The sequence below is a fragment of the Schistocerca americana genome, chromosome 7 (assembly GCF_021461395.2).
Source record: "Schistocerca americana isolate TAMUIC-IGC-003095 chromosome 7, iqSchAmer2.1, whole genome shotgun sequence".
NCBI classification, from domain to species: Eukaryota; Metazoa; Arthropoda; class Insecta; order Orthoptera; family Acrididae; genus Schistocerca; species Schistocerca americana.
This window is the reverse complement of record NC_060125.1, coordinates 446,369,265-446,395,805: the sequence shown is the minus strand read 5'-3', so window position 1 is coordinate 446,395,805 and position 26,541 is coordinate 446,369,265. Positions and strand designations below refer to the sequence as shown.

General features: G+C 37.9%; 1 protein-coding gene across 1 annotated transcript in view; it reads right to left on the bottom strand.

The window, feature by feature from the left end:
• The window catches only part of LOC124622442 (putative helicase MOV-10), a 447,321-nt gene that overhangs the window by 332,762 nt on the left and 88,018 nt on the right, over nt 1–26,541 (bottom strand). The window contains exon 4 of the mRNA XM_047148140.1: nt 2,302–2,525. Within this exon, the coding sequence (XP_047004096.1) occupies nt 2,302–2,525 (224 nt within the window). The remainder of the gene's footprint in view (nt 1–2,301; nt 2,526–26,541) is intronic.

Below are 26,541 nucleotides of genomic sequence, written 5' to 3'. Positions count from 1 at the left end.
GAGCCAAATGAGGAAATATCTAAAAAAGCTTGAAGCAGATGGTGTTTCTTGATGTGAGCAAAAATCTTATGTACTAACATCAACATCTTTCGTAACAAATTGATTTTAGATAGAGAAAGCAAGCCAAGTGGTACATGTGTTTCATTAAGATCATTGATGTTATTTTATTTCAATAAAACGAAACACATTTGCTGACAAAAATATGCTTTTCCTTGGAGTCACAATACAGATTTAAAATACCTTCACTAATTTCAGAAATAACCCCAAGAAAAATATGCTCTTGAAAAAAGTGTACAAGGTGGGGAAGAGTTGTGTAAATCAACACTATCAGTGACCGCCAATAACATGTTGTTTCTACTATGTTTCTGGTTGTTGGTTACAGTCATTAACCATTGTGTTATGTCAATTATTTTACAGGTATTGTGTGATTTTTCTTTTTAGAATTATGATTTTTCTTTTGAGAAATATATGAGTACATAGCATACAGACCACCAGCAGCTGCCAAAATTTTCTTCTTCTTATCGTCCATACTTTCTAATATATAAACTTCTTTCGAAGTGCAAAAATGTAATGGAATAAATGAAATGTTTATAAAATGCCACACTGCATAACGTACTTGTGGTGGCACAGTCAAAATTCCTGAAATCCATCACCCATGGCCTCTGGCCTGCCGAGTAGCACCGCAGTTCTGGGTCCATAGATAAACCATGAAAATCTGCCACATTACACCACACGCAGACAGATCCAATCTGTGGGCAGATCGATGAGACTGGATCTAATGGGCAGGGCCTGCACATTAGTGGGAAATAACAGGCTTCAGATCGGCAGGTCCGATCAGTTAGAGATACCCACAGAAATGGCCTGCGATTTTGACTCATCACAGAAATCCACTTATGAGCCCAGCTAATCACAAGTCACAGACATCATGTTGAAGAAATGAGACCACAGTGATCAATCCATGCAACAGGTAACTTGTGCGAATACTCTGAGGATCAATAATAATACGTAACAACTCACCATGAAGGTATTTGCTGAGCCACAGACAGACACACAGAAAAGACAATAACACTCTACAACTAAATTTTCGGCTATAGCCTTTGTCAGAAAATGAGAGCACACACACATTCACACACTCACTCAGACACAGCTCAGGTACACATGACCACCATCTCTGATTGATGCATCTACAGTCTCTGAGAATCAGATCCAAACAAGCCACTTCTCATGCCTCCCTGCCTCTTGTTGGCAGCTGGTGGGCTAGTCGTAAGAAGTGGTGGTGGCACTGAATGCAAGCTGAAAGGAGTAGTAGGAAGGGGAGAAGCAGTAGGAACGAGGGAGTAGGGAAGCAGTCCACATAATCAGCTGCACCCAGCCAGTGATGCAGCATGACATCTCAGTAAACAAACCATTTCATCTACTGAGACAAAAATGAGATTTTTCCAATGTTGTTTTTTCATCAAATTTCCTTGACATGTTTGAAATTCCCTTATCTTTCCTGATTTCCAGAATCCTGTTCACATATCACTCCATGCACTGCCACATTTCACCTGTAAGGATACTCAGGATGTCTTACAGCAAGAGTATGTTTTTTCCAGGCCCTAAGTCATATACACATCAAATTTGGTTGAAATTTCTCCAAGCTTTCTACAGATATTTCCACACATCATCATTTTCCCAAACTCAGCTCCACAATTAGGGGTACAATACAATGTAACTGTCACAACATCTTTTTCCTAAATAGTATGTCACACATGTATGAGGAAGAAATTGCTCCAAGTCCTTCAGAGGTGTGCCTTACATGTTACAATTTCTTAATGTCACAACCACCCTTATAGGTTAAATGATATTAGGTTGTCAGCAATTAACCTAGCAAATAAAACAATGGATTTGATGCTAATATAGTTTCTGTTGAATTTTCTTTATATACAACTCTCCTTTAAATTTTCTTTATATATAAACAAACCCCCCTGCCCCCTTCATATAATTACCACAACCCTTGAGGTTACTAGGGGTGTCTTACCCAGCACCATATTTTTCCAGATAGCAAATCAAAAATGTAACAAAACATTGAAATTGCTCTACGCATCCCATGCTTACATATCACCCAATTCCATCTATAGCCCACCCCCCCCCCCCCTCCCCCCAATTCTGGAACACACACCCAAACAAGTACACTCACAAACAAACTGGTAGAGAAAAGACAAAGATAGGGAAGCTGTTTATGCTTAAAGAAATAAAAATAAAAAATAAAAAAAATTCTGATAAAAGCTACATGTATTTCTTAACATTTAGTGTACTTACCTGGTACTATACATGATGGTAAGCAGTAACTCAATTGAATTTCAGTCGTAGGTATTAACAGACTTACATCAGTAACAGTGCACAACATCTTGTCATTATTGACAAGCACTATTTCAACATTTACTGTTTCTCCCAGTCTGACTAAACATTCTCCGTTTTCCATTTTAACACTCTTAGATACTGTGGCTGTATCCATGTAATAAAGTTTTCCATCAAGGGCACCCCTATTCCAAGAGAAAAGAAGGTGGTTAAGTTAATGACACCAGCATTTGTGATACTATGGCCCCAATGGTGTTTCTGGCCACTATGGGTAACACAGAAGACATAAGTAAGAAATAATCATAAATGCAACATTCACCACATTTAAATCTATGATTCCTTAAAGTAATGGACTGTTTGTTAAGTATTGACTTCATAAATAGCCTTTTTCATTAAAATCATGCCTTGAGACTAACAAAGGTCGCCCAAATGAATGAGAACTGGCAATAAAGTGGCACGAATATAATTGCTTGTAGATTAACAAGATCACAAATTATTCATTCCGCTCACCAATGTCATAAAAGCATATGACAATTTCAGAGAATGGCACATATATTTACTTGTCAAGAACTGTCTGTTTCTTATGACCCATCAAAAATATGAAGCACTGTTGGTTGGAATTTTTAATGCTCTGTCAATAGTAAGATCATTAGAGATGGTAAACCACACAAAAACAGCTGCAATCTAATTCAAACAATGGAGAGTCCAGGATACTCACCACATAGAGGAGGTATTGAGTCATAGACACGCACAAAAAACAACAATATTAGACATATTTTCAGCAGTCAGGCAAAGTCCTTCTTCAGAAGTAGAACTCTTACACATTCACACAAGTCACAAGCATATTGTCACTGTCTCTGGGCACTAAAGCCTGGGTCTTAAATGTCCAAAGACACTAGCCATGTGTGAGACAACAGCCATGTGTTGTTATTGTGTGAATATGTGATAGCTCTACTTCTGAAGAAGGACTTTGTCCGAAAGCTGAAAATATGTGTGGTGTTCTTTCTCTATGTGCTTGTCTGTGACTCACTGCATCCATTAACTGTTGCAAAATAATTTAATTGTAACCACATACTAATTATTCCAACTGAGCAAACAGGAACCAATTAGATAAAAAATGTGGTTGCCTCCTTATATGAAGAAACTAGAAACATGTTGAAGAACTACCATAAATGTAAAGGATGATGAGAACAGTGTCACACCTGTTCTGCAAGGTGTGAAAATGTACCATAGGATTTTACTAACATGGATTTATTTACTCACATGTTTTTTCCTTCTTGGTCTTGAAATAAAACAATCCCTTGTTTTACATTCCTTTTTCGATACCGTAATGAAATACTCTCTGAAGAGGCAATTCATTGAAAGTTTCATGATTCCAATTGTATCTAATAAGTGATTTCATGTAATACATTAAATTTCATAAAATTTATTATTGCATTTGTTTACTTGGATGTTATGTTTGTCCAGTATATGCTAGCATTATTTTGCATTCACTAATGAAGCCATATTTAAGAAAAATTACGTTGGCATTTCTGTTTTTCACTATTTTGTATAATGTGATGTATATCTTATGTAAAAATCTTTTATACTGTATACGCCAGTTTGGGCATAAAATGCAAAAGGTTTTGTGTATAGTTATTCATAATAACTTTGAACTTTTAATTGTTAAATTTATAAATTTGCACTCTAATTTTGTTACCTTCCTTGTTAAGAACATATAAATAGGGGGAGCAGAAGGCTCAGAAAAGCTCAGCTGGAGACGGTTCACAGACGCAACCACTGTGTCACGTGTCAGTGTAATAATCTAATTGTTGTACTACGGTTTTGTGACTATGTCGCTTGTTATGTGGAGTGCACCCACCAAGAACAAATCGTGCAGCTTGTCACTAATAAACCACTATAAAATGACTTGGTACCTGGATTATTTCATGGAAATCATGTAACCAGATCCAGTTTGCAGATGAAATGGACCGGGACAATGTCTTCAGCAGCAGCAGCAGCAGGAAGCAGATTACTCTGAGTTACACGCCAAGATATGTATAAGCAATGAACCAAACTTTATACGTCACTGCAGAACTAATCTCTAAATTGTAAAGTTTGGAAACTGTTCTAGCAGTAAACATATGTATTTGTCTCAAAGTTATCTTTGAGTGGTGGAGGCCAGAGTGATAGCCCCATGATCACACGTTCTTGATGTCATTGTAATGCAAGTATAACAACAAACATTATTTTTGTTTTATTCCAGTAACCCCCCCCCCCCCCCCCCCCCCACAATGCCAAAACAAAAATTTTGTTACAGTCTCTCTAATACTATCACTTTTTGTGTCAATTTGTTTATCTCTATCTTGATAACTATGAAACTTTTAATTTTTTTCCTATAATATCTCTACCTGGATTTTCAATATCTCACTAGTTTCAAAGCTTACAAGTTACCTTATAAGTCTGCTACTGTACTTCCCCTAACATTTTGCCTTCTTCTTCACCAACTGAGGTGTTGCTCTTATTCCAAAGATTATTGGATTATTATTTCTTCCATTTTTATCCATTTTTTTCTATGTCATTGAGATTTCTTCTGCTGTGATTAATTTTTAGCATTTTACCACTGAATGCCACTCTATATGATTTGCTATTTACCTAATCATAAAGAGAAGCAGAAAATTTTTTGGTCTGATACAGAGATGGTGTAGACATCAACGACACTTTGTTTTTGTTAAACTTGAACATACTGTACAATAACATAGTTAATGTGTTAACTCCAGTTATGGAGTAGCTTTGTTTACATGTTTCATTTCATATTGATCATATTGGGTTTCTTAGACTGAAACGGATAAAGTGGTATACTATATCTTCACAAACTTTGTTGTGTTGAATGGTTTTTGATAACAGAAATTTATCCTAAATTGATGAATATTTATAAGGTGTCTGCTCATTTATGCTCAACAGTTAAGAAATAAAAGGCTTAATTCAAATGGCACATTAGGTAGCTGATGTTATGTGTATATCATGAGAAAGAGTACAGGGCTGAAATTCTAGTTAAAATAACTATTCATTTAACACTACTTTTGTTAGACATAGCAGAGCAACAACACAAATCTACAATGAATGCTTATATATTATTACAGTCATGTTGCAGTGGATACAATAAACAGATAAACAAAAGACTAACAACTCCAATGTATAGCGATATTACCACCAGCTATGATATCATCATTGTGGTGTAGTAGTTAGTAACACTGGCTGGTGTGCTTTAGATCTCTGGTGTACTTTTATTTGGATGGCAGAGCCCAGCAGTGGTGTGAGAACAGTGAATAGAAGATTAATAGCTGGGTCAAATTCCAGGCTGAACTGAAGAAAATGTTTGGCCATAATCAGCAGCAAGTCTGCTTAGTGGAAGAACAACTGAAGAACAAAGCCCAACATCACAGGAGAACAACACAGTTGTACATGTAGAACACTATGGCCCTATGCCACATCATGAATCCCCATGACAAAAGTGATAAAAATCTCAAATGTGATGAAAGGAGTTGCAGAATACACATGATACAAATGTATGGAAGCCAGAACTGTCAAACCAAGTACATAAGAGATAGCAGCCTTGAATGTCGATATGTTGACCCTTTACATCATGAGGTAATAGAGAATGTTGAGGAAGAGATGTATCAAACTAAAATACAGAATCCAACCAGTACTCTGCAAAAGAACAGACATTTGGAGGATAGAGGACAAAAGTCAATCATCACAACAGTCCTATTGACACCAGTCATCTGCTGATGATTATAGCTGACCTGTGGCCTGAAGCTTATCACTGTAGCCTGGATGAGGTTGCTCCCCAACATGCAGTAGCCATTCCCAATTCCCATACAGAGGTACTGACTACACACCTAGCTGCCAAATTGAGGAAAAGGAAGTGAGGTGACCATCTATGGACACGAGGCCATCATAGAGGAATATCCTCAATGGATGACAGTTACAAGCATAACATAAATTCTCACTGACATCATCACCAACAGCCAAACAGTTCAGGTGCTAGTTGACATGGGCTTCTTTTTCTCTAATTCTGAATGGGTATCATCACCAGCTAAACAACACCGTTCCATGAAATGAAAGCGACTGTGCAAAGGTCACAAATGGGAAATACATCCAGCTGACAGAAACATGAATTGCAAGAGTAACTACCAATGACAGTACACAGTCCATTGAATTTGTCATTTTAGTAATATGTAGTAGTGATGTTATTCTCAGATGGGACTTCTTGCAGGGATTACAAGCAATCTAGACTGTAGAAGATGTGTAGGTACATGATGAAAGACCCGCAGGATATCATAAAATTCAAATTTATCAAAAACAAAAAATTAAACACCAATCAACCATAAACATTGGCAAGGGAAAAAAAATCATCATTCGTTTTTTTGTACATGTTTTTGTTACTCACACTTTCTTTTATGTATGACGTGCTATGGAGTTTTGTATCATACATGTTTCAAAAGAAGAAGAAATTTGATACCACATTAAGTATTTTTTATTCAAACAAAGTGAAACCAAGCAAGTAAGATTTTCTTAATTATGACTCGCACTGGTGTACTTGGAGTCCCTTGTTTGCATCTACAATTCAAATGTAAGAGAAGAAGTCCGATAGCCTAAAAATTCGTACAAGCACAGAACGTTTCTAATAACACAATTGTATTCTCCTTTCAAATGTATCATCATATGCATATATGTACATTTACGTATTTTTTTTTTAAATTCCTACACAAATGTCGACCTGTGTGCCAGGACCTCAGGGCACCGGTTGTGAGTAGGGTTTGTTAACTATTGTTACAGCAAGAAAATTCTATGACATTATTATGAAACATAAAAACTAATTGTCTGTGTTTTCTGTTTGCATGCATCACAATGGGGAGCAAGTAAAGCAAAAAGGCAAAAATTGAGAAGAAATTTTGGAAAGTAATAAGAATTGGATGCAGGTTATGTAAAATTTTCATTAGTAAGCAGTTTTGTTTGGCACAGCAAAGGTAGGACATCTACAGTAAGTTTCTTGCATGGTTACGCTTGGTAGCACCTCTTTTGATGTAGATAGAAACTTTTTCCTTATTATTCCTTTCCTTGAATTTTATAAGCGAAAAATGTAAAGAAATTTTTTAATGTGGTACATATTGTCAGTAAAACATAAAGAATCACAATTCAATAGTTTACACATCATAATAGACACAAAACAGGCATTCACACATATATTACAATTATCAAGTGTAATAATTAGCATATAAATGTTTAACACTTTTTTAAAAATCTAATTTTTTGCATTTTCTTATAGCACGACAGAAAATTATATGTCCATTGTTGATAACAATAGTGAAAACGCAATCAGCCACGATGGCATAGAATTGCGCAATCGAACCATTGAAGTTCAGGTGCCATGCATGCCTTCTGCAGAAAGTTTAAGTAGATCAGAGATGAGTGTCGCAGGTTTGACAAATGATATCGATGCTCTACAGCAGAATAACCTTGACCACACAATGTTTACCATTTACGAGACAATGTCATGCATCTCCCAGAGCGACATACCACTCATGAATGAAACATTGGAGAGTGATTCTAACATATATTTTGACAACATGTTACAAACATCACTTGGTCACAACACAACTATTAACTTGGAAAGTACAGCTGACAGCAACCACGGTATGGCAGGAAAGAAGGCACCATATAAGAAGAGAGAACTACTTGCAAAAAGAAGAATAGCAACTCAAGCTCAAGGAATGAGAATACCAACAGGTGGAATACGGAAGTAACCCGAAGAAAGAAACCAGAACCAAGGGACCAGGAGTTTTGGTGGGATCAGCAGTGGTTTCACAGAAGAAAGCAGGTAACAAAGTGAGTCATCGAGTGGATGAACAGGTATGTGACTATAATAGCACAGATGATCACAGTGTATCAAGATTAAAGACGCTAACTGAACCTAAAACTTCAAGTATAGAGTCTAATTGCTCTCAGAGGAATACAGACAGAGACAAACTGCTTACTTTTCTACAAGTTAACATCCATTGTATTAGAAATAAGATTTTAGAATTAGAACATTTATGTAACACTGAGCATGTAGATGTTATATGTGTATCTGAGCACTGGTTAACCCAAGAACAAGTAAACATGTTTGTTCCCCAACGGTATGTTGTGGGAGACATGATATGTAGAAAACAGAGAAAGAATGGTGGTGCTGGAAGTTTTGTCAAAGAAGGAATAAAGTTTTCCAGAATTGATGTATCTATGTACTGCTCAGAACTAGATGAGGAGTTTAGTTGTGTAAAAGTAATGAATGAAAATATAGTGGTAGTTTGTCTATATACGTTGCCAGATGGTGATGTGCATTTGTTTATTGAAAAATGTGAATTAATAGATAAAAAGATATTGAAGAGTAACACAAGAATTGCTATATGTGGTGATTTCAACATAGAAATAGTAAACACACAGAGGCCAGTTACTAGGACATTTTTGAATATGCTAAGATCATTAGACCTCTGTTGTACAAATAACCATGCCACATGTAAAAATACCAGCATAGACAATATTGTTGTGAATTTCCATAGGGAAGATTTTACAGTCAGACTTGCAGGAAGTGGACTTGCAGATCCTTACTCTGTAAGAGGCAGCCATTTAAAACGGAAGAACCTAAAGTAGTAATGGTACGAGGACAAAAGGCAGAATACATAAGTATGTTTGATGATAGATTAGGAAGTGCAGATTGGGACTTTATATATAATTGTCAATCTGGAACAAGGGAAGCTGAAATTACCTTTGATAACTTCTTTAAAAAGTACACAGATTTATGGTATTCTTGTTCAACAGTAAAAAAAATTAGATATCCAAGGGAAATGATAAAGAAAAGTCTGAACTGGTTTGCAGAAGAGCTAGCAGAAATTAGAGGAAATAAGTATATGCTGTCCAGATGCATAAGCAAGCTGCTAACCAAGGAGCGGAACAGAGCGTGAACTTTCATAGGTCATGTTCGAAATGCAAAAAATACTACAAAGCTAAACTTCTTCTGGCAAAAAAAGCAAGCAGTGGGAAACTATATAGGAAGGGCTTCCAATAAATGTGAGGCAGCATGGTAGATAATAAAACAAGAGAATACACCAAAATGTACAGAAACAGCTCTGCTTGAACCTGAGGAATTAAATCCATACTTTTCAAACTCAGTTAAAGAAATAAGTAACAGTATTAAAGCAACAAATTCACCTGCAATGTACCTAGTTGGAACACCACTGCCTGTTAACTTGTCACACCTGCTGATGATATTAAAGCTGTATCCAAATTTTCAGGTTCCAAAAGTATGGACTGTTATTGGTTATCAAATAACATAATTAAAAAGACAATACACTCAATCACCAAACCATTAGCTTTTATATTTAATAAATGTGTAGAATTTGGAGTTTTTCCAGATGCACTTAAAGTATCAAAAGTGGTTCTAGTTTTTAAAAAAGGGGACAATCTTCTTCCCCAAAGCTACAGACCAGTCTCCGTTGTTCTAATATTCTCAAAGATATTTAAGGCACTGATACACACACAAATAGGCAGCTTCTTTGAAAAACACAATATCCTATGTAGCAATCAGTTTGGTTTTTGCAAAGGGAAAAACACAACAGGGGTCATCTTGGAAATCACTGACCAAACCTTAACAGCTTTTGAAAACAATAACATGGTATCACTGGTATTATGAGACCTAAGCAAAGCTTTTGATTGCATTCCTGTTGACGTACTACTGGGAACACTAGAGTTTATGGGGTGATAAATTCTAATTTAAGTAACCGAAAACAATTCGTTTCAGTCAGAAATGTAAACTCTTGCGTAATGGAAATCAGCACAGGTGTACCACAAGGGTCTATCCTTGGACCCTTCTTTTTCATTTTAGCTATTAATGATTTACCTAAAAACATAGCCCATCCTGTTGTGTGTTATGCTGATGATACAACACTACTTACCACACATAAGAACATTCCAGATCTGAATAAACTAACAGAAGAAACACTTGATAAGGCTCTGGACTGGTTTGCAGCCAATAAGCTCCTGTGCAATCCTGATAAAGCCCAACAACCTTTAATGCGAACATTGAATGAAGTAGGCAATAAGTTGGTAAAACTCTTAGGTATTCATATTGACTCTAAACTCTATTGGGTGGAACATGTCAATCACGTATGTGAAAAAATATCTTGGGTGGCATACCTTATCTTGAAACTAAGGGAGGTAGTGAGCTTAGAGTACCTTCGGGTGATATACTTTGGGCTATTCCAGTCACATATTTCATATTGTCTGGTTATATGGGGGCACTCCCCTCAAATCAAGAACATCTTGAAATTACAAAAAAAAGGTCTTACACATAATATGTAAAAGAGGTCTTAGGGAGCACTGTTGTCCTCTTTTATCCAGACTCAGAATACTCACAATTATAAATTTATACATCTATGTGTATATTTCAGAATTTATTGCCAGAGGGGAAATACATGAACACATCACCAGGGCTAAGAGTAATTTAGACATACCGCGTCACAGATTAGCAAGAACAGGAAATTCCCACAAAGTTAACCCACTCAAAATGTTCAATAAACTGCCAATAATTTTTTAAAAAATTAAGTGGTACAGCAGGCTGTCAGATCATCCATTCTATGACATTAAAAAATTCTTTGAGATGTCTGGGGAGGATATTAGCATTTAAAAGTTGTCTGTAGTTAAACATATTATTGTGCGCTGTAGTTAATCATGTGTAATTACATAGTGTATACAATAAACAATACAATAGTATATTATATTGGATTGTAGTATAGGTTATTGTATTAACTTTTAGGAGCTATCCTGGTGTAATTTGGTACACTGCCATACTTGAAATGTATTCTATAATGTACTGACACTTGTTTATTTTATTACTCTGTATGTACTAGTACATCCTTTATGACAAAGCCAATATCATTGTAAAATGATCTATGGTGAATGAAATTCTTTATTCTTGATATGCTGCTATGGCAGAAAAAGGAAATCATGAACAAGGTAAACAGTAAGCTACAAGCTACTGAAAATAGGATCTGCAATCTTTCAAAAGATTAACCGGATTTCAAAATATGAACATAAATAATACACAGGCTACAGTGAACAAACCACAACCTGTCGGTATTTGTCCACAAATTGTCACGAGTCCCACAGCAGTACAAGTGACAGCTGTAGAGTGCAAAATGTAGACATACTCACAACTTCAACACTTGAACAATTACAAACCAGAATTACAGGTAACCACAATAACCACATACATACTACCAAAAGTGCCACATGTCTATCAACTATTTTTGCAGATGAAGGTTTTCTGAGACATCGACAGTTTCCTACATTCACTACTGAAGGTAAAAGAATGAATCCATTAATATTTATCAGTGCTTTTCATCACGCACTTTCATGCAACTGGACGGAAGCACAGAAAATCTGATTTGTCATGGGATATACGCACGGTGACACTCTTTTGTGGGCAACTGAAGTGGCCAAACGTTGCAGCACTTATATCGAATTTGAACAAGCTGTCCTTGACAAATACTGGTCTGAGGCAGTGCAAGAAAGACTCAGATGCGAGGTTTTTAACCCTACACCATTCAATGGCAAATACAGTAGCCTATGTGGGTACTTTGAAAAATACCAGAACAAGGCATGCTACTGGATGAACCTAATATCACACGTAGATGTGTTACAAATTTTGAAAATTCGTTTACCATGACACATAAGAGAAAAATTAATCACAATGCCAGAGCACGACACTGATTATTTTCTGTCAGTGCTTGATTCTACTGACTTAATCTATGAGGAAAGACCTATTGCCAATAGAGCAACAGAAAATCAGGCACAACAATAACATGGTTATGTAAATAGTCAACAAAACATTACCCAAACACACAGCAAGGATGGTACATACAACAACAAAGTTACATACCCAGAGGTAATGAGTACGGTAACGGGAACAGAAAAAACAAATGATTTAAAAGAACAGGAGTAATTTCAATGCATGAGCAAATTACAATCCACCATCATAAGGCCGTATGCCGAACATACACAGAAACAGTCAGCTGCATCAGTGGCCGATGCGCGGCAACAATGCCATGCCTTACATTGTACTGCAGCCGACCTTCAGTCAGCAAAATAAGGACACAGCAGGTAATGACACACGTTGGCAAAGTACACACACAGTACAACTAACTGAAATTACTCCAGGTAATAATTAAGTCACACTACACTGTCAGAGAACACCAAACAGTCGTAGTTAAGTCCCAGGCTATTGACTTCATCTTAGAGGCTGGGGGCATTTTTGTTCCAGATGCAAGAAGAAGATTAGATTAGATTATATTCAGTTTTTGTTCTATAGACCCAAAAAATGAGATGATTCTCATGGGTGTGGAACACGTCAGAAAGTATGACATAAAAACATAAAACATTTAAATATAATACTTACATACATTTTAACATTTTTCTTCGGATTTCACAAAAAATCACACACACATGACTGTTACGAAATATGCATGCTCTTTACACAACAGTAGCCAAACAGTGAAAGTGAACAGACCACAAGCGGCAGCTTGTCAACAGCCAACAGTCTGTACGTGACGTTGATTGCTCTTGGAGGAAGGCAGCTCCAATGTGTGAAATGTCAATTAGCAAGTAATTTTAATCAGGCTATAGTGTGTTGAACAAAGGGAGTAAATCCACTGAACAAAGGGAGTAAATCCACTAGTAAGTGTCTGGATACAGTGGGAATTCAAATTGGATCATTAATTTCAAGTTGTTTTCATTCATCTCTAAACCAAAGACTATTGATACTTCGGGGGGGACGGGAGGGGGGCATGGGAAAACGGCACTTGCATTCAGAAGCTTTCATTTCCCATGGGTTTCGCTCTGAAATTTAAAGTTGTTGTGCTCTTGACTGACTAGGGGTCCGCCATGGATTTTCGACTGAAGAAGGGGTCCACCAGCTGAGAAGGTTGGGAAGCCCTGATCTATGGAGTAGAAGGTTTTGCCCATCAAAAAGTCTTTCAAACTCTGTTTAAACCATTCTTTACCTGAAACCAAACTTTTAATGGTTGCTGGCAATTTATTAAAAATGTGTGTTCCTAAACATTGGACCCTTTTTTGGGCCAAGGTAAGTGATTTTAGGCCTTTATGTAGATTCTTCTTATTCCTAGTATTGATAATATGTACTGAGCTACTGGTTGGAAATAGAGATGTATTACTTGCAACAAGTTTCATTAAGGAATAAATATACTGAGAAGCACTGGTTAGAATACAAAGTTCCTTGAACGGGTTTCTACAAGATGTTCTTGAATTTACACCACACATGATTCTTATCACACGCTTTTGCACCCTAAAAACTTTTGCTGGGTTTGATGAGTTGCCCCAGAATATGATCCCATACGATATAATAGAATGAAAGTAAGCAAAGTATGCAAGTTTTTTTATATTTATATCTCCTACATCTGGCATCATTCTCCTGGCAAATACAGACTTGTTTAGGCGCTAATTCTGTGGTATGGCCTTCCCAACTGAATTTATTATCGAGTTGTAATCCCAGAAATTTAGCACTGTCAACCTCTTCGATCTGCATCTCTTCATACGTTATACTCATTTTGGATGGAAATCTATTACAGGTTCTGAACTGTATATAGTGGGTCTTCTCAAAGTTTAATGACAAAGAATTAGCTTTAAACCACTTATTAATGTCAGTGAAAATTTGATTAGCAGCTATTTCTAAATCTGTACTTGACTTGCTACTTATTGCAATGTTTGTATCATCTGCAAACAAAACAAACTTAGCATAGGAACAACACTGGTGAGTGTTCAATAGTTTGCACCAATTTTTGGATGCTTTCAAACCCAGAGTGGAGAAAAGGCAGACCAAGTGGCCAATGAAAAACACCCTATCTACACTGGGCATCATCCACCAATCAGCCTGCATTCATATGGAGTATCACTGGCTGAAGCACAGATAACCAGGAAAGAAGAGTAGAAGATCCTGCAAAATGACAACATTGAACCTTCTAAAAAGATGGCACATGGTGTTTCTGCATCGACTACTCATGACTGAACAAAATCACAAAGAAAAATGTTTATCCATCTCCATGCATTGATAGCATAGTACCGATAGTACATGCTTGTGCTTCTAGTGATTCATAAAAAAACTTCTGTACCAATGCACGTGCCCTGCAAGAACTACTGCAGGGAGGCACCAAGTTTTCCTAGAACGAAGTGCAAGAAATATCTGGCCTTGTCCTTAATGGAGTACTAACATATTCTCCAGTCCTAGCACTGTACGCTGGGAATGCCAAGATAGAGCTTTAGACCAATGCTCATTGTTTTGGGATCAAAGAAGTTTTAGTATGAATCCAGGAAGATGCTGTAAAGGTGATAGCTTACACTCCCAAAGTACTCTTCAAGTCCAAGCAGAACTACTCTTCAACTGAGAAACACAGTCCTGTAGTTGTTTGGGCCATCAACAGTTCCAGCCATATTTATTGGCCAAGCCATTCACCATTGTCACAGATCATTATTCTCTTTGCTGACTGACAAGCCAGGAGGATCCGTGGGTCAACTGGCACACACTGAGGCTTTCGGAGTGTGATGTTACAATGGCGTACAAAAATAAATTCAAACAAAAAGATACTGTCTGCCTTTCAAGGAATCCTTTAGTGGAACACATCAATGTGGACAAAATCTCAGTCACAGCTACATTAAATGATATTGCTACTGAACAGAGAGAATATCCAGCATTGCTGAAAACCACACAAGCCTTGAAGTATGAGCAATCAACCAAAAGATTCCAATTAATAAATGAAACATTGTATGAGAGGATCTATGGTCTAACAGGTTGACTGAATCAAACGCAAATAAAACTGGTGAGGTCTCTACCAATCCAGTAGCTATGTGCTGCAGTTACCTTCAGGGAATCTGTTACCAATCCAGCCTGCAACAGTACCATTCCACAAAAGTGGAACTGAATTCTTGGGAAGTTTCCCAAAGTTGACAAACAGGAATTGATGACACTGGCTACCTCGCCCGCCTTGCTTTCGCAAAAACTATGCCAACTCATGGAGCTCTGCAAATTGTGAAGTTCCTTGTAGAAGAAATAATTTTGAAGTATGGAGCACTCCAGGTGAAGATCACTTATTGCGGAAAAGTTTTCCAATTAACACTGGTATCAAAGATAATTCCACTTTGCAGCATCACACACGGAATGACAACTGCCTACCAGCCACAGATGAATGGGCTCAGAGAAAAGTTTATAAGACATTGTCAGGTATTCTCTGGACGTATGTTGATGTCAAACAGAGAGATCAGTATATAGTACTGCCTGTTATGACACTTGTATACAGCACTGCGAAGCAAGACACTGCTGCATGGTCACAACAATAGATGCACTGTTCACGTTTCAATGAGACGATACTCAGATGACTCTGGCTGACATACAGACCCAGGACATCCAGAAGAAAGATTGAGAGTGCTATAACACCATGCACCGATCAGTCAGATACAGCCTGGGAGACTTATTGTGTATTTTTATGCCTGTGTGGAAAAAGAGACTATAGGAAATGTGACTAAAGTGCTACTTTGGGCCGTATTGTATACTTCATTGCTTGTCAGAAGTCACATACAAAGCTGAGGTTTATAACCATAAAGAATACACAAGCACAGATACATTGTCCATGTCCACTGTATGACACTCTCCTACAGTCCAGAGGTGCTTATCAGTGATGGAAGATTCAAGTTAACTGACGACTCACTCAACAATCATGAAGCTTCACTGCAAGGTACTACCTTCATCACAGTGAAGAGAATGTAACAACATGACCAGAATGTGAAGATCTACCAGCACCACCATACAGAGGACCAGTGACAAAATGTAGATCCAATATGCTGTAGTCAGCTCCAACGTGGACCTTGACACAAGTGACCGCTCTTTCTCCAGGAGAGTACTCAATGCCTTGAGCTCTGGTGCCGTAAGTGTGATGTACTGCCTAGGGTTGCTGGCTGGCATGCTGCAGGTCACCAATTCCAACCAAGCCACAAGCAATTTTGTTATTTCATATTTATCATCACTGGAAAGATCTTGAAATATCTTATGCAGCTAATGTACGTACACCTGGAATATTTGATAGTTGTATAAACACCAGATTTATGGAATATTAGATGATTGTATAAATACCTGCACTCTCTGTCCAGGAGATGAGTTGTCTTCTGGCTATACACTGGTGGTCTTAATAAACATTCTAAGTGTTGTATTTCATTGCTGACCCAGCTTCTGGATTTGGACTTGGAGGGGAGGGGGGGGGGCAGGTTATGATATGACAATACTGCATCTCAGAAAATAAAAGATATAAAAAACTAAAAGGGAGCGGAGAAAGGAATAGTTACTTGGATGAAACTCTGGGAGAGAAGAAATTAAGGCCAGGTGGGTGGCAAGAACCAAGGACTCGCAATACCTGTGGAGTTTTGAGAAAGTGGCATTTGGGGGAAGAATCCAAGTGGAATGCGTGGTAAAACAGGTGTCGAGGACACCACTACAATGTAGTAGGGCACACTCTACAACAAGATTTTACGTGTTGGCAGTATACACCTTCTGTGAATGCCCATTCATCCTAACTGATAACTTGGGTTTAGTCATGCCAATGTAAAAGGTCAAACAGTGTTTACATAACAGCTGGTACACAATATGTGTCATTTCACATGTGGCTCTCCCATTGATAGTACATGTTTTGCCATTTACAGGCCTTGTATCGTTGATGGCAGGAGGGTGCATAGGTTAAGCTTTACCGTGAGGAAGGTCACAGGGGTTAGAGCCATAGGGTAAGGAAATGAGTGCACAAGGAGCATAGCATCTGACAAGGATATCGTGGAGATGTGGAGAGCAAGGAAAAGCTATTCTAGGTGTGGTGGGCAAAATCTCAGAGAGAATGGATCTCATTTCAGGGCATGATTGTAGGAAATCATATCCCTCTCAAAGGAGTTGACTCATAGATTCAAGACCTGGATAATGCTGAGTGATAAGAGTAGTACCCCTAAGTTATTTTTTTTAGAAGGATCAGCAGTACCATGATTGGATGTGATGGCCTGGGAATTCTGCTTTTGAACCAGGCTAGTAGGGTAATTACGTTCAATGGAGGCTGAGGTTAGAATGATGGTGTATTGCTCTAAAGAGTCTGCATCTGAACAAATATGTTTTTTTTCTTAAGATGCCAAGGCTTTATGGGAGGGAATTTTCAACAAGGGAAGAATGGTAACTGTAAAAATGTAAGTATTGTTGCTTGTTAGTAGTTTTAATGTGAACAAAAGTGTGACCTACCCTCAGTGAGAATGAGGTCACATCAGGGAAAGTGGCATGGAATTCAGAATAGGATAAGGTGAAATTCAATTGGAAGGATGTATTTAGAGATTCCAAGAATTCCATGTCAGCCTCACCATGAGTACATATATAACATTTCATCAATGTATCTAAACCAAACAGGGGCTGAAGGCTTATGAATCCCATGAAAAGCCCCCACAAGTGACCTATGAAAAGGTTGGCATAGGAAGAAGCCATCCTAGTTCCCATGGCCGTTCCCCTGAACTGTTTGCATGTCTGTCCTTCAAAGGTAAAGTAGCCTTCACCTCAGAATTCACTGGATGTAACTACCCCACTAGTCTAACTCAAAAGCAGATTTCCTGGGCCATCAAAACCAATCTGGTACTGCTGATTGCCCCAAAAAGCAATGTTGAGTACACCTCTCATCACTCAGTACTACCCAGGTCTTGAATGTATTAATCAGTTCCTTCTAAAAGGCTAGACTTCCTAAAGTCATGCCATGAAATGAGGTCCATTCTGTGAGACATTTTCCCAACCACACTTAGAATAGTTTTTTGCTGTCCTCCCAATCTCTACAATATTATTGTCAGACTCCATGCTCATTCTGCACCCATTTCCCTATTCTATGGCTTCTACCCTTGTGAATGTTCTTCCTGTGAGGTCGCTGACGACCTTGCTGTTTAGTGCCCTCCACCATAAATCATCATCATCATCATCATCCTGTGAGGCTTGCCTTATGCACCTCCTACCACCACTACACCAATCAGCCAGAACATTTTGACCATCTGCCTAATAGCTAGTGTGTCCACCTCTGGCATGGACAACAGCAGTGGTGCATCATGCCATGGAAGCAATGAGGCCTTGGTAAGTCACTGGAGAAAGTTGGCACCACAACATCCATGCACACAAGTCACATAATTCCCATAAATTTAGGAGAGAGTGATGATGAACTTTGATGCCATGTTCAGTCACATCTCAGATGTGTTCAATCGGGTTCAGATCTGGCAAGCTGGATGGCCATCACATCAATTAGAACTCACCACTATGTTCCTCGAACTCCCTCACACTTCTATTCTTGTGACATGGCACATTATCTTGTTGAAAAATACCACTGCATTCGGGGAAGAAGATATGAAGGGGTGTATAAAGTCTGCTGTACTCCTTGGCCATCTTCATGCCTTGCACGAGATAATAGATCCACCACAAGCCTGTCTCCATCCCACAATACAGGCGTCAAGGGGAGTTCCCTTAGAAGATGATGAATTCGCACCCTCTCACTGGCATGATGAAGAAGGTATAGGAGTTCATCAGACCATGCAACACTCTACCAATGTGCCAATATCTAGTGCTGATGATCACGTGCCCATTTCAGTCATAGTTGGCCATATCGTGGTGTTAACAATGGCACATGCATGGGTTGTCAGCTGCAGTGGCCCATCGTTAGGAATGTTTGGGGCACTGTGTGTTCAGATATGTTAGCATTAAAGTTAGATCCACTACAATTCACCGCCTATCCTGTTTTACCAGCCTGCCCAGCACAGGACATCCAACATCTGTAACAAGGGGTGGCTGCCCAACCCCGTGATGTCTAGACATGGTTTCACTTTTGTTTTGCCTCATGTTGAAGATACTCACCACAGCACTCCTCAAACACCCAACAAGTCACCCAGTTTTGGAAATGCTCATCCCGAGCCTCCAAGCTATCACAATCTGCCCTCATTCAGACTCAGATAGATTGCACACCTTTTCCATTCTACAGATGGACAGCACGCTTACTGATACTACATGCAACATGTGCGTGTCTGACCAGCAGTCATTCCTTGCCAGGTGACACTGCTATCCCCTGGATGGGTTTATATAGATAGTAGATTGGTGGTCATAATGTTCTGGTTGATCACTGTATACCAGTCCTGTAACTGGCAAAAAATATTCTATCAAAGAAAAAGCCACCTGTGAAATGACGCAGGTCATGTACCAGCTGATCTGTGAACACCGTTTAGCCTTTCACATCAGCATGATTACTGCCACGCTATCAGCCAGGATGAATGGGCATAGGCAGAGGGTATACTAGGAACACACAAAATCCTGTTGCAGGGAATGCTCTGCAACATGGCAGTTGTGACCTAGGTGCCTGTCTCACCACACATTAGCATTCTTCCACCAGACATCACTTTCCCTGAACTCTGCAGGTGTGAACTGGTGTCAACATATTCTTGACTCTTGCTACCCAACTGGCCTTAATGTACATTAATTTCTTCTGTCTCAGCATTTTTTTCTCTAGAACTATTTCTTTTCCACTCCCTTTTAGTTTTCTATATCTTCTATTTTCTGACCAGTTTATCCCCCCCTCCCACTACCACATACATACACTTAGTTCTCTGCTCTTATTAACTCATGCATGGTGCTTAGTAAGTAACATGTGTACATCATATTAGCCTATCTCCCATCTCTAAGCTCTCGGGTTTCCAAATCTTTTCTGCTACACTCCCCAAAAATCAGTCTTTCCTGCTCATCTCATTAAGCGAGTCTCCTCTGACCCAGGGTTCTGAGTGACTTTTCTCACCTCTCCCCATCTCCTAAACCTCACCAGTCCTTTTCCTTCAGTTCTCTTCAACCCTTCTACCACAGGAAAGTGCCACTGGCTCTGAAAACTTGCAAATTTCAATACCTTTCTATAATGTGTGTTCTGCTGCTGCCGCTTGGTGAGTGGATTTTTTATCTATCCAATTATTATACGAGATCTGTTTAAAAAATTCTGGAACATTCAGAAGTTTCATTGTTGTATGTCTGTTAGCTATTGTTCAGTGCTATATTGAGTAGCCTTGTGTCGCACAGATTACAGAGTTAGAGGAGCAACACGTTATAACAGAACGAATGTATGTCAGTAATTTCTTTACGTGTAATGTTTTATGTAAATATAGCCTTCGACTGTGAGTTTAACAACTAAGAGACAGTTATCTTTGGTCGTGCGGGAAAGAGGTCGATCTTTGGAAGAGGTGGTTGACGGTCTTTGGATGGGGAGCGTGGGTTGGAGGAGGTGGTAATACGGATGTGGTGTAAAACAATGTCTTATTGCATATTATTGTAGAAGTGTTAAATGTGAATAAATGAATTAAATAGTGATGTGCAAAACTAATGTAACGTTTGCTCTCTAAAAATCAAAATACCACATCGCCCTACAAACCAGTTAGTCTCATCCAAACACAAAGAAAACCGTGGGAACATCGCAGTGGAATCACCTCTTGACTTCATGAAGACAACAACGCAGCCATCGATATGAGTTAAGTACCAAACTGTTCGTACTTGTTAACGACCTCGGACTATAAATTTGAATCTCCTGTAGTGCCTGAAGTCACCATGTAGACAAAGGAGTAGGGCAACTTATAGACTGTGGAAATCTTAGGAAGAGGTCTGTTAAACTTGGGGGGCTCGTCCGGGATATTACAGTTAAATGTGATGAGACTAATTGTGCTTCATTTGCGGAACATTATAAACTTTATAATTTGTAAAACATGAATAACATTGTACACGTTTCCTGGACCAGAAAAAGTAGTGTGAGGACCAACAAAGTGCTGGCTTATCGGAGAGATGGACCTGTGATCGACGTCGTGGTGTGAAAAGATAAGTACAATTCTGCTTTGTTTTAAACTTTTCGTCAAAACTGTGTCCAAACACGTGGTGTCATCATGACGCTATCAGAAGAAATTAAAAAGGAAGTGGGAGAAATGTTAGACTCGAATGTGTGTGGTGTAAGTGACAATCCAGATGACTCACAAACCGAAAGAAAACCGGATCAACAGGACTGGGTAAGTTTACTCTTTGCCAGAATGGAAAAAATGCAGTCCGAATTAACAATGGCAATGAATTCAAATAGTGAATTCCTAGAATCGAAAATAAATACATCTAGTGAGTCGCTAGAAGCGAAATTAAACTTAACTAGTGAATCGCTGGAAACAAAAATGAAAAGCAACGGTGATGTACTGAAAGAAGAGATCTCAAATTTAAAACTTCAATTAGGAGAAAGTCTGAAGGGCATGAACTCCAAAATTGAAGCTATAGAAAATAAGTTTGTGACCTTAGAAAATAAGTTGGCCACAGTTAGCTCAAGTCAAGGGAAAGAGATTGAAAGGTTAACTGCAGCTCAAAGAACTGTGGAGGAGAGGGTAGACAAATTAAGTCTAGATACAGAATCAAAAGTTAACTCCTTAGATGCTGAATTAAATAAGATACAAGAGTCTGTAACATGTAATTTAAGTGTAATAGACAAGAGATTCACTGAAATGCAAGATAATTTTGTGTCTACAAATTTATGTATGAATGGTGGAAGTGTGTGGAGTAATTCAGCTGTAAAAAGTTTTCCTTCTGATGATCTACACCCTGTAGACTTTTTACAACACTGCTCTGACAACCTTGTTCCTGGCATGTCTGATAATCCAAAGATTAAATTTGTCAAAAAGTTTCTTGAGGGAGAAGCTTTGTCTTGGGCAAACCAATATTTTGATGAGTGGAAAACGTTTGATGATTTTAAGAAGAATTTCTTAAATAAGTTTTGGTCTGAGACTGAACAGGGTAGGATAAAAAGTGAATTTTTAAATGGGCCTAGTTTCAGGGGCAGAAACCTCTCAATGAAAGACTTTTGCAGGGATCAACTTAGGAAATTGGTGCATCTAGATAAACCCTTCGACAAAATGACGCAAATTGATGCCCTTAAAAGAAGGTTACCTGAAAGAATACAGTGGGAATTAGTGCATGGACCTGATGACTGTTTAGACCAGTTTCTAAAATATATAGACAAATTAGACAGGGCAATGGAGAGAAATGTGCAACAGTTTAGTAACGGAAACCATTACAGTGGGAGGTGGAATTCTGATTACCGTGGAGAGAACCCTAGAAGGGACGATAGAGATTTTCGGAATGAACACCAATATGATAGAACTAAAGAGTACAATGCTAATGAGAGAGGGAGTAACTGGGAAAACAATGGTGTAACTAGGAACAACAGATGGGAAGGCAACAACAGAATGAATACAAATTGGAGGAGTGACAATAGAGGTAGTCATCCGGAAAACTCCGGACCGCCTGAATGAGGGTCCACAGCTTTGGGGCAAACAGATTTAAACATAATAGGACCACTAACTTTCACACAAAACCCAATAGTGTAAATAACTGTACCATTAACAAACATGTTAAAAACCAGGAATACCAAGTGAATTATATAAATTTTGATAAAAAATTTTGGGATGCTATGTGGCACAGTAGACCACCACAAAATAAACATAGGAGAGATCAAAGTTTTGACTCAATTCTGGATGAGGAGATGTTAACTGATTTTTACAGCTGGGCAAAAAGGGGAGAGCAAGCTAATAATGAAGTGAGTAATAAATGTTTTAGTTCAGAATTGGGGGGGTTGTTCACACAAGAAGGTAATAGTGAATCAGCTGATGATAAACCTAAGCAACAGGAAAAAGAATCAACCATAGAAAGTGAGAAACAGAGAGAAATAGATGAAACTGGCAGTAAAGTATATCATAGTAGTGATGATGTTAGTATTTTTGATGTGGAAAGTATGGTAAGCAAACCAGAAAGTGAGTACAATGTTTTTATTGAAATAAATAATGAAGTGTTGGAACTTAATAATAGTTGTGGTGACGAAGCAAAGGAATATGATAAGAATAATGAAGTGACAGCTGAAAATCAATTGCTACATGTCTGTCCTGATGATTTCATGGTTAATCAAAGTGGTGATAACAAAAGTGAAAATATTGTGAAAGAATTAGATTTGCGTGATATTATTGAAAGTAAAGGAAGCCAATTTTTAGAAATCCTGTGGAACCAGTATAATGAGAGTTGTAGTAGCAAAGTGTTTTGGTATCATCTAAGTATAATTAGTAGAGTTTTATGCCCACACTGGTGGGAGAGTAAAAGAAAGAGTCTGAGTGAAAGGTACATAAACAGTAGGGATATATTTTGTGTGCAGCTAAAGTGTAAACTTGCACTAGTAACTTAGAATCTGAAAATCAGGTAAACCTGATGAAGACTGAAAGGGAGGAAGTAGATGGAAATTACAAAGAAATTGAAAAAGATTTATTATATGAAGTCCCCGAGGGGAAGGCAGATGAAAAGGAATTAGGCTGTCCATACATTAAAATAAGAGTAAATCAGTGGGAAGGGCACTGTTTTATTGATACAGGAAGCCCCATATGTGCAATATCAGAAAAATTTAGAGATAAAATTAGAGATGGTAAGAACTTTGTAGAAATGCCGGTTGTAGGGGTAAAAATCAGAGGTGCCACTGGTAGGCAAAGTAAGGTAGTTAAGAGTCAAGTATTGTTAACGTTTGAAATTGAAAATGTGGAGTTTGAGCAGGGTTGCCTTGTGGTCCCAAGGTTAGAAGAAAATATCATTTTTGGCATGGATTGGGTCTTAAAAGTGGGTGCAAGCTTCTCTTGGGAAGATAAGAGTGTTATAATTACTGAACCTGAGAAAAACAGTATTCTGAAAACAGCAATGTTCATCCTTAACTGTAGTAATTCTTGCAACCATATCAAAGCTGTTGTAAGCAAGGTAGATAACCAAGCCATAAGTGATAACACATCCTTTGACCTTATAAATGAACAAAATTTCGAAGAATTAGTCGAAGTCAAAATGAAGGAAGCTGTAAATCTAAGTGAAAGTCAGAAAAATCAGTTAAGAGAAGTGTTATGGGAATTTCAGGATACATTCAGTGAGAGACCAGGGAAGGTAAAAGACTATCAGTGCAGACTTCAACTCAAAGATCATCATCCTTTCTTCCTAAAACCATATGGCATTCCATTCTCCAGGAAAAAAGATGTAGAAAGGGAAATCCAAAAAATGGAAACTTGGGGGATTACAGAAAGAAGTAGAAGTGCTTACAACAACCCATTAGTAGTTGTGTCTAAGAGAAATGGTGGGGTTAGACTTGTACTTGACTCTAGGCACCTTAATAAGTTTTTGATTAGAGAAAATGACAATCCTAACAATATGGATGAACTCCTGCACAAATTTGATAATGTAAAATTTATGAGTAGCCTAGACTTGGCATCTGGTTTTCACCAAATACCACTTGAACTTGATTCTAGGAAGTATACTGTCTTTTTGTATGGTGGCAAAAGTTACCAATATTGTGTTGTCCCTTTTGGATTGAATGTATCTGTGGCTGAATTTATCAGAGCACTGGATTTTGTATTAGGTGATGAATTGTCTTCAAAATTAATAGTATATGTAGATGACATTCTTGTAACTGGAAAAACCTGGGAAGATCATGTAAACCTTCTGAGACAAGTCTGTTCAAAATTGAGGGAAGGGGGAATGAGTGTAAAATTGGAAAAATGTTGTTTTGGAGTTAATGAACTGAAATTTTTGGGGCATAATATTTCAGAAAAGGGAATCTTACCTGATAAGGATAAACTTGAGGCCATTGTAAACTTCCCTACTCCCAAGAACAAAAAACAACTCAAGTCCTTTTTTGGTCTCACTGGATTCTATAGAAAATTTCTTAGTACCCAAGCTTTAAATGCAAACTGCTTATGTAACTTACTAAAAAAGAATACTGTTTGGGATTAGACACAAGAATGTCAGGATGCATTCATGGAAATAAAACAACAACTGTCCCAAAGTCAGATGTTGTATAGACCTGTTATGTCGTTACCATTCTGTATAATGACAGATAGTAGTGAGACAGGTTTAGGGGCACACTTGTTTCAAAACATAGAAGTAGAAGGAAAATCAGAACACCATTCTATTGCTTTTGCTAGCCGGGTTTTACAAAAGTATGAAAAATCATATACAGTCACAGAGAAGGAACTACTTGCCATCCACTGGGCATTTAATAAGTTTAAAAGTTATCTGTTAGGGCACAAGGTAATTGTTTTCTCTGACCATAAAGCTCTATCGTACATTCAGGAGTGCAGACTCTATCATGACCGTATAACAAGGTGGGTTTTATTCCTTCAACAGTTTGACTATGAGATCAAATTTATTCAGGGTAAACATAATGTCATTGCAGATGCCCTTTCCAGACTACCAGTAGGTGCAGATGTTGAAAATACTTATGGAAAAGAGGAGAAAGAGTTCAAACTTATGTACTTAAAGGGTGTAAAAGATGAAGCTGAAATACTGAAAATCTGTAATGATATTCGTAGAAACCAAAATCATGATGAAAATTGGAAGTTGGTTAAAAGTTATATAGGGAAAAAGGGAGGAGAAAAGGTAGATCAGTATTATAAAGTACAAAAAGGGATTTTGTTTAGGAGACCTAGACCTGACTTAGATAATTGGAAACTATGCTGGCCTGAGCAATGTATTGACACGTTAATCAGTTACATACATGAAAGCTTTGGACACTGCGGAGCAACAAAATGTATACAGAAGATACAGGAAAATGTATACTTCTATAATATCAGCAGGAGAGTGAAGAAAAAACTTGAAACCTGTGATCGTTGTCAGAGGGTAAAAGTGAGTAACCAGACTTCTAAAGGATTGATGCAAAACATTTTAGCAAATATAAACCTTGAATTGACAGCTATTGATCTATATGGACCACTACCAAGATCAAGGGGAGGGTATAGTTACATCTTTGTTATAGTTGACGTTTTCTCTAAATTTATAAAATTGTATACATTAAAGAGAGCAACAAGTAAACAAATTATCATCAAGCTGACGAATCATTATTTCACAAATGTTGGTATACCCCAGGCCATCATGTCTGATAATGGGTCACAGTTTACATCTAAATTATGGAAAATTTTTATTGAAGATACAGAAATAAAACATATTTTGATTTCGGTTTGTCACCCATCAAGTAACCCAGCAGAAAGGTAAATGAGGGA